This window comes from Protopterus annectens, chromosome 1.part1 (assembly GCF_019279795.1).
Source record: "Protopterus annectens isolate FY-2018-M chromosome 1.part1, PAN1.0, whole genome shotgun sequence".
Taxonomy (NCBI): Eukaryota; Metazoa; Chordata; order Ceratodontiformes; family Protopteridae; genus Protopterus; species Protopterus annectens.
This window is the reverse complement of record NC_056726.1, coordinates 1207009737-1207023048: the sequence shown is the minus strand read 5'-3', so window position 1 is coordinate 1207023048 and position 13312 is coordinate 1207009737. Positions and strand designations below refer to the sequence as shown.

General features: G+C 46.2%; 1 protein-coding gene across 4 annotated transcripts in view; it reads right to left on the bottom strand.

Moving 5' to 3' along the window:
• LOC122809252 (myosin-10-like) overlaps positions 1-13312 on the bottom strand; it is a 3714157-nt gene that overhangs the window by 839506 nt on the left and 2861339 nt on the right. For all 4 annotated transcript variants that reach the window (XM_044080584.1, XM_044080595.1, XM_044080606.1 and 1 more), the window contains one exon: positions 3669-3875. In XM_044080584.1, coding sequence (XP_043936519.1) covers positions 3669-3875 — 207 coding nt within the window. The remainder of the gene's footprint in view (positions 1-3668; positions 3876-13312) is intronic.

Here is a 13312-nt window from a genome sequence, read left to right as displayed (position 1 = left end):
TTTCTGGTGTAAGATAGGCCATCTGGGTGTTTGTGTCTAAGTTGGCACCCAGGAAAACTATTTTCTGAGATGGCGTTAGCCTGGATTTCTCTTTGTTGACTGTGTATCCCAGAGAATTCAATAACCGTGTTACATAAGCCAGATGTTCCAGAAGTATGTGTTTGCTGTCCGCTTGGATCAGTCAGTCGTCCAAATAAGGGTATATTTGTATCCCTTGAAGTCTGCAGTAGGCAATTACTGATGCCAGGCATTTCGTGAATACTCTGGGCGCAGTAGATAAGCCAAAGGGCAATGCTGAGAATTGATAGTGGATTGAACCTGAAAGAAATCTGAGGTATCTTCTGCAGCTTTGTCTGATTGGGACATGCAGGTATGCCTCCTTGAGGTCCAATGTTACCAGCCAAGACTTCTTGCCCAGCATGGGAAGAAGCTGCTGTAAGGTGAGCATCTTGAATTTTGGTACAAGTAGAAATGTGTTTAGGATGGATAAGTCCAAAATGGGTCTCCAATCTGTTCCCTTCCTTGGTACCAGGAATAGTCTGGAATAAAAACCTTGACCTTGTTCGTGAGTGGGTACCTCTTGAATAGCTTTCATGCCCATGAGCTTTGAAATTTGTATTTGGGCCTCTGCCCTTTGATTGTGTGGCAGGTTCGACATGCCTCTCATTTTTGGAAGGGTGTGAAAATGAACAAAATCCCGGTACATGTGAGGCAGAGCACCTCGCTGGCCTTGTTCAAGAGGAATCTTGACCAATGGATGGGAGATCGCAGATATACCCCAGGGATTACTTCAGTGTCACTGCTTGACAGAGGCACAGCAAAATAATAGGCATAGTCTTCTTCAAACTAAAGGGGTGGCGAAAGCCACATAACTATGGGCTAGGCTTACAAATGCCCTTGGGCAGATAGCCTAGTATGAACCTATGAACCTATGAAACTAAATCTGTAGCCTCTGTTTATAATGTTCAGGCTCCATTTGTCTTTTGTGACAATATGCCAATTTTTTTGAAAATAATGCAAGCTTTCCTCCTAAGGGTGCTGCCATTTGAGCCTTCCTTGGCATGCAAAGGGGAAAGTCATTGGGTTTGTTTCCTGTACTGCTGTGAACTATCTTCGCCACCTCTTGGTGATGGAGATTGCCTTTGTCTGCCTCTATACGATCCTTGAGATTGTCCTCTGCCCCTTGTGCGCCTGTATCTACCTCTTTGGGGCCTGTCTGTGGCTGGAAAGGACCAATTTTTTGAAGGCCAATTTCTACTAAAATGTGGTGGTTGTACCTGTAGAAAAGCTTTAACAGTTTGCATAGATTTAGCTTTTTCTACCATTTTCCTTAGTATCTCCTCAGCATTAGCACCAAATAATACATCCTTTTGTAGAAGAGCATCTAGTAATTTAGCTTTGACATGATCAGGCAAGGTTTGTTCCCTAAGCCAGGCATGTCTACGTATGACTGATCCTGTAACAGCAGCTCTACTTGAGGCATCTAGAGCATCATAACCACATTGTAAGATGTGCTTACCCACTTGTTCTGCACTATGCATCATATCCTGCAACTCCTTCAAATCTGGTTGTTCAGGTTGTGACATTTTATTTTTTAATTGTGATAACAGAAACTGTTGATATTTAAGCATATGGAACTGACAGTTTAAGGCCCTCATGGCTAGGATGGCCGAGGTATATACCTTTTTTCCCCACCTTTCTAAGGATCTAGAGTCTCTCTCGGAAGGTAATGGATTCTTAGCAGTAGAGGCCTTCATTCCCTTGGGGCCCCGAGAAATGGTTTCTGGGTCAGCAGTATGGCTTTTGTAAAGAAATTGGTGTGAGTTAGGAACTCTGTAGTACCTATCAGGCTTGACTGGGGCTGGAGGCAGGGAATCCGGATTAAGGCAGGCCTCCGAGTAAACATCATCAAGTATGTCCACGACAGGAGGTATCGCCAGGGGTCTGTGCTGAGGTAGCAAAAGAAATTCCCTAAGCCTTTTCTTGGAATCTGAAAAATCTTGGCCTTCCCAGTGGAAGTGTTCCCTCAAGGTATGCAAGGTTTCCCCGAATGAAAAATCCTCTGGGGGGGGATACAGAAGGAATGGACTCCTCTGCATCAGAATCTTCAAAAGGGGAGTAAGAATGTTCCTCCTCATCAGAATGCTCTGAAATAATGGAGCTCTGGTCAGAAGAGGGTAATTTTTCCTCCACTCTGGGTCTCTTGTCCGGTGGGGGTTGGGAACCCCTGATAAGAGTAATTAAATCCTCAGCCATTTTAAGCATCTGCTTTTTAGGCATGGGGCCTGGAGATGGGCCCTGTGCAACAGGTCTCTTGGAGTGCATGGCTGATTTAGACTTAGTAAAGGCCTTGATGGAAAAGGAAGAGGAAGGTCTGAAGACACCATGGGTGGAGGTAGACCTGTCCACATTATGAGGCTCAACACTAACAGTGGCTTCGATAGCTGTAGTCAGGGTGTGCGCCGAGGAACCTGCGGCCTCGGTTACAGAGGACACCACCAGAGAAGCGTCGTCGGTAGTCAGGGGCTGCGTAGGCGCCTCACTGAGAACCGGACCACGTGTAGTCGGTATTGGCGTGGTGTCGGTGGAGGCCGCGGATCTCGCGTGTCGGTCCTTGTCCTTGCGATTTTTGGACAAAACAGGAGTCGGAGTCTCCGACGACATTATATAGTTAAAAGCTTTCCCAAAAAAAGTGCTGGGCGAACTCCGCCTGACGCTTAATAGTGCGTTTATTGAAAGAAGCACAAAAGCGACAGCCCGAGACGTCGTGGTCTGGGCCTAAATAAGGTATACAGAGGGAATGGAAATCCTTATGCTGTATTTGCTTCCCACAAGAAATACAATTGTTAACTTTGTCTGACATCGGTCTGAGGCAAGAAAAGTTTCCACAACGGGGTACTTAGCTTTAAAGAAGACTTCGGTTTCCAAATTTTCGTAATTTCAGGAGCTGGCCGACCGGCACTTGCGAACTGCTTCTGCTTCGGGCACCGCGCGGCAAAAAAGACTGAAGAAAATGGCGTCGGCTGATTCTTATATACCCCTGTCGCACTGACGTCAGGGAAGAAGGCGACGACAACCGACGCCGTTCCTAGACTTTGGAATTCGGCCTACCGAGGACCCGCCTGACGGCAGGAGAACCCATCTGTAATGACTGCAGCTGTATGCACGATGAACATCCATGGTTTTCTACAGATCAACTTGCGCTATTGGTCGGGGTGTGGTGAAGGTGCTCTTAAGCTTTGGAAGCTGGCTGGTTGGTATATCCTATGCAAGATATAACTAAGCCTACTACAGACTGATCAAACAATAAATATCAGCTTATTCCTATTTTGATAAAACCTTAATTGATAAACAGTACATCTCCCCATGCTATCCTTATATAGTAAACACAAAAGAAATATGAGGAAGCAAGCTGCCAAATTAACAGACTAAGAAATAAGCACACTAAGATTGCTACCATGAGCCAAGCTAAGGGTGTTATATCACTGCACTTATGTGCCCATATTACAGGTGAAAAATTTCCATTGATTAATCCATCCACCTGGTTTACAAACAAGTCATAAATAAATAGAAGTTCTCTGTATGCAGCAGGCAAATAGTTTTAGAACAAATGTTCTACATTCCACAAAAAAAATTTCAACTGCTTTTTACTTCTACTGAAGACATACCTGCAGTTTTTGCACCCTTTCAGACATCTCTGCTTTGGCCCTCTCACTCTCCATAACACGCACTTGTAGCTCTTGTACTTGGCCCTCCAATTTCTTTCGTCGATGTTCAGATTCATTTTTGGTGTTCTGCAAGGACTTCACTTCACTAAGAAGCTCTGAATTCTCACTATCCAAGGTCTGTTTTGTCTTCTCCAAGTTGGCTCTAAACTGTAAGAGAGAAAAAGATGACAAAAATAATTCACAGAAATAAATAAGCAGATGTCCATTTGCAGATTCTAATATGTATATTTCTTTGTGCTGTGTTAAAAAGACAAGTGCACTTTCACATACCATGGCAGAAAATAAAGGAATTCTTAGACACAAAACGGAATGTAAGCCTTAGAGTATAACCATAGTGCTTACCAATAATTCTTAGGCAATGAAAGTACAAAGATCTCTAATGAAGGAATCAGTTTGGATAGACATGTTATCTTTGCCATTGGTCATGGAACAGCTTTGTTTTCTAGATTTAGCAATTTTGTATTTTTTCAGCATTTGATTTAAGCCCGTTTTCTTTACACCAGTTATTTGGTAGGTCTAGACCAAGCCTCTTCACAGTTGTTTTAGAAAATGAGCAAACAACATCTAACAATTATCAGCAAAGTACAGTTGTGTACACTTACCATAAATGTAGATGTTCGAGTGTATTCACTGTTGTAGTCATCACATTTGAATTATCCCTGCCAGGGTTGCCCTCGGCCGGCTCGAATACCAGAGACTTAGTATTTCTGCGTTGGTTGCTGTCGCTTGAGGACTGATGTCAGGTTGTCAGTAGTATAACGTAAAACAGCCAACACCATTACATCAGTTTTTCGTGACCTAACCTGTCAGGAGCCCCCAAGTAGGAGGCCAGGTTCTGGTGGAAGAACCCCACCAGTGGAAAATAAATACCAATACGTCCCTTGTAAGGAAAGGAGAACAACAAGTTAGAATGGTAATAAAAGGAGAAGGAGAAAAAATGGGGCAGGTGGGAGGGAAACCAGGACTGCAACAGTGAATACACTTGAACATCTACATTTATGGTAAGTGTACACAACTGTACTATGTTCTTCGTGTTTCACTGTTGCAGTCATCACATTTGGGTAGATTCCCAAAGCTGAGGAAATGGGTGGAGGCAGTCAAGGAGGCTATGGGATGGCTAGGATGCCCTACAAGACTGCAAAGGCAAACCCTGTCCTGGATTTGGAGAAGAGAGGCAGGTGGTAATGCTTGGTAAAAGTGTGAACAGATGTCCAGGTGGGAGCCTCCAGGATGTCCCTGGTGGGGACTCCTCTGAGGAAAGCTGCAGAGGTGGAGGCTGCTCTGGTGGAGTGTGTCCTGACCCCCTTGGAGGGAGACTTACCATGCTGCTTGTAGCAGAAATGGATATAATGCGCTAGCCAATTGGAAATGGTTTGTTTGGAGATGGGTTTGCCTCCTGCCCCTGTAGCAAAGCTAAAGAGCAATTGATCAGACTTTCTGAAGGGTTTAGTCCTGTCCAGATAGCATCTGAGCTGTCTGTGCACATCTAGACAGTGAAGAATACTTTCCCCCTTGTTCTGGGGATTAGGAAAAATTTGGGCAAATTAATAGATTGGTTGAGAGCCACACTGGACACCACCTTGGGCATGAATGATGGGTTAGTTCTGAGGGATACCCAGTCTGCATGGAAGATGAAGGGTTCCAAAGCTACGAGTGCTTGCAGCTCAGAGACTCTTCTGGCTGAAGTGATGGCCATTAGGAAGGCTGTCTTCCAGGAGAAAGATTTTAGCTCTGCAGAAGAAGCTGGTTCGAAAGGAGGCAGGGTAAGCTTTTCCAAGACAAAGTTAAGGTCCCAAGTTGGTGTTGGTGCCCTTCTGGGGGGCCTCAAGTTGCTAAACCCTCTGAGGAACTGTTTGATCAAAGGATGTGAAAAGGGGGCTGATCAGTGGGAAAATGAGAAGAAGTAGCAGAGACATGAATTTTTATAGAGGAGAAAGAGAGAGGCTGCTGTGTAATAGGTCAGCTAAGTAATCCAGGATGAGAGGGATGGAGGGCTGTGTTGCTCTTAGCCTGGATCCATGTGCAGAACCTTTTCCATTTATCTGCATAAGACTTTCTGGTGCTAGGGCATCTGGCCTCATGGATAACATCCAGAACTTGTTTACTGAAGATGGCATAATGGTTTGGGTTTAGGGAATAACCCAATCTGCCAAACTGAGTGTCTGCAATTGGGGATGCATGAATTGCCCTTCCCTCTGGGTTAGGAGGTTTGGAATCTGAGGAAGATGCTATAGAGGCAGCGGGAACAGGTTGCGCAGCAAGGGGTACCAGTGCTGTCGGGGCCAGTCTGGAGCTATAAAAATGGTCCTTGGTTTTTCCTCCCTTATTTTGAGCAGTACCCTGGGGATGAGAGATAGGAGAGGAAAGGCATAGACCGAGAGGTTGACTCAGGCGAAGGACAGGTCATGCACTTTCCAAGCCATGCAGTGATGCTCCCTGGTGCAGAATTTGCTGAGATAATGGTTGGTGTGGGAGGCAAAGAGGTCGACTTTCGGGGTTCCCCATTTCTGAGTTATTAGGAAGAAGGTACTTCTGTTGAGATGCCACTCATGTGAGTCCAAAAGGTTTCTGCTTAATTGGTCTGCCAGGGAGTTGAGAGACCCTGGTAGGAACTGTGCTAACAGGTGTATTTACATGGAAGAGGCTGTGAGCAAAAGGGTCACGGCCAGCCTGCATAGAGGGTAGGAGTGAGTCCCTCCCTGCTTGTTGATGTACCACATCACAGTGGTGTTGTCTGTTTTGATCAGGAGAACCCCTGGAGAGAGAAAGGGTTTGAAAGCTATCAAGGCATGCTGCACAGCCATCATCTGTTTCTGACTGACGTGCACGGGGATTTGTTGTGGGCTCCAATGGCCCTGTATGCACCTGGCATCCAGGTGTGCACCCCAAGCATAGTCTGATGCGTCTGTGGTGAGGGTCTGGGTGGCGGGGTGTGGGGAGAAGGGCAGTCCCTTGTTGTGGGAGCATGCTGTTGCCTACCAAAGAAATTCCTTTCTGAGGCAAGGAATTATACGTAGAAGAGTTTCCAGGTCTTGAGAGTGTTGACACCAAAGGCTCTTTAGGTACCACTGAAGTTTCCTCATATGCAGTCTGGCATATGGAATGAGGAGTATGCAAGATGCCATGAACCCCAGAGGTTGTAGGATTTTCCTTGCAGAAAGCTGAGGCCTGGTAGCCAGTTGAGAGATGTAGGCTGATAGGAAAATGTGTTTCTCTGGTGTAAGGTATGCCATCTGGGATGCTGTGTCCAAACTTGCTCCCAGGAAGATTATCCTTTGGGCGGGCACCTGTTTTGATTTCTTTTTGTTGATTATGTACCCTAGGGAGGTTAGTAGACTCTCTAAAAAAAGGCCAGGTGTTTGAGCAGCTTTTCCTGGCTGTCTGCCTGAATAAGGTAGTCGTCTAAGTAGGGGTAAATTTGAATATTTTTTTTTCTGCAAAAGCCAGTGGCCGGAGCCAGGCATTTTCTGAAAACTCTGGGAGCAGTAGATAAGCCAAAGGGAAGCATAGAGAACTGAAAGTGTTGAGATCCTGCCCTGAAGCGGAGATATTTTCTGCATGATTCCATGATAAGAATGTTAAAGGAGAGTTTTTCTTCTAGGGGTAAGTGAAGGTGGGAAGGGGGGAGGTTGGGAGGAGGTGAGTCATTGTGAGTTCTTACCATAAGGGGGTAGCTTAGAACTCCCTGGTTTTGAGGTGGAGGTAGTCCACTGCTTAGATCTCTGCATTCCCTGGGGCTGCTGTCTGGGGGGGGGGGTCTATTTCCACGGGTCCTAGGCTGGGCCTGTTTACTTGGAGCAGGAAAGGACCAGTGCTTGGAAGGAAAATGCCTGCTGAACCTAGGGGGCTGGACCTGTAAGAAATATTTAACTGTTTGCATAGATTTTGCTTTTTCTTCCATCTTTTTTAAGACTTCTTCTGCCTTCGTGCCAAATAAGTTATCTTTGTGCAAGTGTGCATCCAACAATTTAGATTTGACATGGTCTGGCAGGGGTTGTTGTTAAGCCATGCATGTCTTCTAATGACAGATCCAGTGACTGCTGCCCTGCAAGAAGCTTCCAGGGCGTCAAAACCACAGTGAAAGGTGTGTTTAGTTACTTGACTTGCAGAATGCATTAAGTCTTGTAAATCTTTAGATTCTGCCAAAGCAGGAAAGGAGGACATTTTTTGTTTAAGGAGTTCCAAGGTATGTAGCTGATATTTAAATATATGGAACTGACAGTTTTGTGCCCTGATAGCAAGAGTAGCTGAGGTGCATACTTTTTTACTCCATCTGTCCAGTGCTCAGGAATCCCTGTCTGAGGGGGTGGGATTCTAAGCAGAGGTTGCTTTAATCCCTTTTGGCCCTTAAGAAATTACCTCAGGGTCAGCAGTTGGATTTTTAAAAAGATATTTGTGTGAGTCAGGGACTCTGTAGTACCTGTCTGATTTCCTGGGAGCAGGAGGTAGGGCATCAGGAGTCAAGCTGGATTCAAGGAAAATATCATCCACCACATCCAGGACTGGGGGATGGCCAAGGGTCTGTATTGCAGAAGATCTAGGAATTGCTTGAGTCTCTTTTTAGACTAAGGGTAGTCCTGACTCTCCCACTGGAAATGCTCCCTTAAAGTATGCAGGGTTTCCCCAAAGGAAAAAAATCCTCTGGGGGAGAGGCTGAAGGAATGGATTCCTCTGCATCAGAATCCTCATAAGTGGGGCAAGGTAGTAGGTGCCTGAGAGTGGGTGGTCGGTTTTCTGGGTGTGGTTCAAACCCTGGGCCTAAGGAACTCGGTTGTTTTTCAAAGAACGGTAGTCGCGAAAGATGACGTCAGTTCGTGTCAAGATTCGGAAATGCGAAGGACTTCCTCGGAAGCCGGTGGCTGCTCAGCGGCTCCGAACCCATCCAAGGTAGAAAAGACTGCAGAATCCTTAGATGAAGAAGAGTTTTGCGGCATGCCTGACTCCGAAAGGGTCTCGGTAGCGGCCTGCGAATCAACTGAAGCAGGCATCAAGGGCTGGAAAAGTGCCTCACTGAGTACCAGAGGACTGACGACTAGCTTAACAGAAGCGTTGTCAGAAGGTTTGGACCTGTACGGTCTGACTCTGTATTTATCTTTACATTTTTACAGAATATTTGCTGTCGGATGGCTTACGGAAGCCAAATCGGAATTCGAGGACTGTAAACGAAAATATCTGGCTACAATAAGGGCCTGATGATGGATAGTTCTGGCGTTAAACAAAGCAGAGAAGTGCCAACGGGGGATGTCGTGGTCTTGGCCTAGGCAAGTGACGTAGTAAGAGTGGAAGTCTCGGTGTGGTATTTAGAGAAAGGCAAAAACACAGGTACCAGATGAACAGCTCGGTCTTCACTTCTGAGCCAATAGTATGTATAAAGAGTCGAACTGCCACAGTAGAAGGAAAATTCTTTACTGCAAGGACAAAGTGAGCGCTTTCACGACCTTCCAGGTCGCTTCATCAGACCTGATAAAACATCCCATGCCTTCCTTGATATATATACTTTCAAAGTGACCAATCAGTTAAGACAAACAATTAAATATTTATATCAGATTCAATTCATTTAAAAATAGCAGAAAAAACATAAATAGACATAAAACTGTTAAAAACAGTATGCAAGTTCAAATGTGAATGTCTATAGAACCATGTAGAAGGGAATTAGTGCTTTAAGGCTCTTGCCTTTAAAAATGGTTTCAAAGAAGCAGTTTCATTAATGCCTGGGGGTTTGTCTGCATTTAGTTGCAGAATCCATTTTTGCTTAGCCTCTTCTGTTCTGTTTCTAATGTCACCCCTCTGATATTTTCTTCCAGAACTTCTAAAATTAAAAATTTAAAAACATGGTGCATCCCTTCAGCTTCTACATGTTTGCTAGGGCACTACTCTCCTTTTTGTTTACTATGTCCCTCATATGTTCTAAAATGCGTTCTTTGAGTATTATATTAGTCTTGCCCACATAAAAAACTTTATAATATTGGTAAAAACTCAAATAGACTATGTTTCTAGTTCTGCAGTCTGAATAGAAATTATATTCAATTCTAAACTTTTGCTGTGGATGTACAAAAGTGCTACATGAGAAAATGTACTTACAAGCTCTGCAGTTCCTGCACATATATGTCCCTACCCTATCTGATGCATTCAGGGACTTAAGTGTTTGGGTTTTAAGTGATTTTTGTTTGTAAATGAGAAGTGAGGTCCAGAGTCTATGACACCTTCAAGTTCTTTAGTGGCTAACAATATGTTCCAGTTCTTCCTAAATATATCACAAAATTGACTGACATCATTTGCATATGTAATGCGGAATTAGAAGTTATGCACTTACCATAACGTTCCATCTGAGTAGGTGGATTCATTTGTCTGCAACCTGTGGGTATGAATCCGATATCGGATCCGAACCGGCATGGTTTATCCAGCTATGGATCCGAGCTCCTAGCTCCTCCCCTCACCCATAATGCCCTGCTCTCCCTACATGACCTCGGATCGAGTTTGCCCTGCACCAACTACCCTAACTAAAGGGTAACACACCCTATGCAGGAACTGACAAGGCCAGGGGGATAGGAGGGCGGGATGGTTGCAGACAAATGAATCCACCTACTCAGATGGAACGTTATGGTAAGTACATAACTTCTAAATCTGAAGTAGGAGATTCATTTGTCAGCAACCTGTGGGACAGAGTCCCCAGCTACCTGAATCTTGGGTGGCCATCATGGAAGGATATTCCGGAGCACCTCAGAGCCAAAGGATGCTCTACCTCTAGACGTGACGTCCAGCTTGTAATGAGTAATAAAGGTATGAGATGAAGCCCAAGTGGCTGCTGAACAAATGTCATCCAGAGGAACCCTAGACTTAAAGGCCGCTGAAGTCGAGACAGACCGGGTCGAATGAGCATGGACTCCCTCCGGTGCGGGCCTCCCAGAGGCTTGGTACGCCAACAGAATACACTGAGAAATCCAGCGTGACAAAGAAACTTTGGAAATTGGTTTACCCAGATTGATTTGGAAATTGGTTTACCCAGATTGAATTTGGCAAAAGAAATGAACAACTGGTCTGATTGCCTATGACCAGCTGTCCTATGAAGGTAAAAACGAAGCTGCCTGTGAACATCCAAGGAATGCAGCTTGTATTCGCCTTTGTTTTGATACTTAGGAAAGAAAACAGGGAGGTTGATGGACTGATTAATGTTCGCTTCCGAAGCCACTTTAGGAAGAAAGGAGGGATTGATCCTGAGGCACACCCAGTCTGGATGAAAGATCAAATAAGGCGGTTTCATGGACAGGGCCTGAAGTTCAGAAACTCTCTTAGCCGAAGTAATGGCTACCAAAAAAGCAGTCTTAAAGGACAAGAATTTAAGATGGACTGTGGCCGAAGGTTCGAAGGGGGGAGCGGTCAAGGCCTGAAGTACCAAGGAAAGATCCCACGAAGGAACCGTTTCTTTGACGGGGGGTCTGAGCAAAAAGGTGCCTTTTAGGAAGGTTTTGCATAACTTAGCTGACATAAGAGACCCTGAATCATGACCAACATGGTAATGAGATATGGCCGCCAGCTGAACTCTGACTGTGGAACTACTGGCGCCATCATTAAAGAGCGTAGTAAGAAAATCTAGAACCAAAGGAAGGGGAACCGTGAAAGGATCTAGGCCTTGCCGCTCTGCCCAAATGGAGAAACGTTTCCATTTACTGCGGTAAATTTTTCTGATAGAGGGCTTGTGGGCCGCTACCAGAATGGCCTTAACTGGGGACGAGATACCGGGAGTCCTGATTAGGAGTGGAACTGGAGCAGCCAAGCAGTCAACTTCAGGTTGTCCAGGTTCGGAGTTGGTAGGTTCGATGGGTGTGATATCAGATCCGGAATGGGATCTAGAATCCAAGGTGGATTCACTGAGTGAGACCTTAGGTAAGGGAACCAGATCTGTCGAGGCCAGAACGGGGCAATGAGGATCATTCTGCACCCCAACCGAGAGGCTTTCTGAAGTACTTGAAGCATCAGAGGTAGAGGGGGTATGCGTAAAGAAGACCGGGAGACCAAGCATGCACCAGAGTGTCTCTCGGGGAATCCCCTGGAGGGGGGATTAGAGCGAAAAAACTGTCGCACTTGGCGTTTAAGGGAGAAGCAAAGAGATCGCAACAGGGAGTCCCCCACTGTGCGAAGATACATTTCGCTACTTGAGAATTGAGAGACCACTCGAACGGGGAGAGAATGGTGTGACTGAGCTTGTCCGCTAGGATGTTGGACCGACCCGAAATATGCGTTGAGATGAGAAAGCGGTTGGTGGAGATCACCCATTCCCACACTCTCATGGCTTCTCGACATAAAGGGAAAGACCTGGTTCCCCCCTGTTTGTTGATGTACCAGACCACTGACATGTCGTCTGATTGAATCGCAATTGTTCCCAGGGGAAGGAGGGTTTGAAGTGCTTGCAACGCCAAGAGCACCGCCCTCATTTCCAGAACATTGATATGCATGGAGGTCTCTGAATTGCTCCACGTGCCTTGGACCGTCCGGCCCGCAAAATGCCCCCCCCACCCGAGGCGGGAAGCGTCCGTGGTCACTGTGGCGAGAGGGGGAGATGCATAAAAGGGGCGGCGTCCCTGTGGAGGTCCGGGGAATGGAGCCACCACAAGAGAGACCGCTTGCAAGCCTTGCTGATTGCAATGGGATGATACAGGGGGAGAGAGAAAAATGACCATTGCACCTGAAGAGTCCATTGAAGCACCCGCATGTTCAAGCGGGCAAGCGGAAGAAGAGTAATCGCAGCCGCCATAGACCCTAGCGCCCTCAGGATCAATTCCGCAGGTGTTGAGCTGGAGTGAAGGATGGCCCGCACCTGGAGTCGTAGATTCCGAACTCTGTCAGTTGTGAGAAAGGCTCTTAAATTTCTCGTGTCTAACCTGGCTCCTATAAATTCTATTATTTGAGTAGGGACCAGATTGGACTTTTCTATGTTTACCGTGATGCCTAGCCAGGGAGCTAGACGAAGAAAGGAGTCTCTTGCCAAAGAGAGTAGATGCCTTGTTGGGGCGGTGAGAAGCCAGTCGTCTAGGTATGGAAAGACCTGCACCCCCTGAAGCCTCAGGTGGGCCGCAACCACTGCTAATACTTTGGTGAACACCCTGGGGGCTGTGGTGAGACCAAAGGGAAGGACCCTGAACTGGTAGTGACTGGCTCCCAGCCAGAAGCGAAGGAACCTCCTGGATCGTCTGTCCATCAGAATGTGGTAGTACGCATCCTTGAGGTCTATAGAGCACATCCAGTGATTCTCCCCTAGAAGGGGGAGGATGGATTGCAAAGTGACCATCCGGAACTTCTCTTTGGGAACTGCCAGGTTCAACAGGGACAGGTCCAGAATGGGTATTAGGTCCCCCGTCTTTTTTGGCATTAAAAGAACCTGGAGTAGAACCCTGATCCGATCTGGTCTGGGGAGACGGGCTGGATGGCTCTTTTTCTCAGCAGACGGCCAATTTCTGCTGAAGCGGCCTCCCTCTGATCGGGTGGAACATCGGGGAGGGTTTTTAACTTTGGGACATGAAGAAATGGGATCTTGTAACCTCTGGATATAATCTTTGAGTACCCAGCGGTCCGATGTAATGGACTCC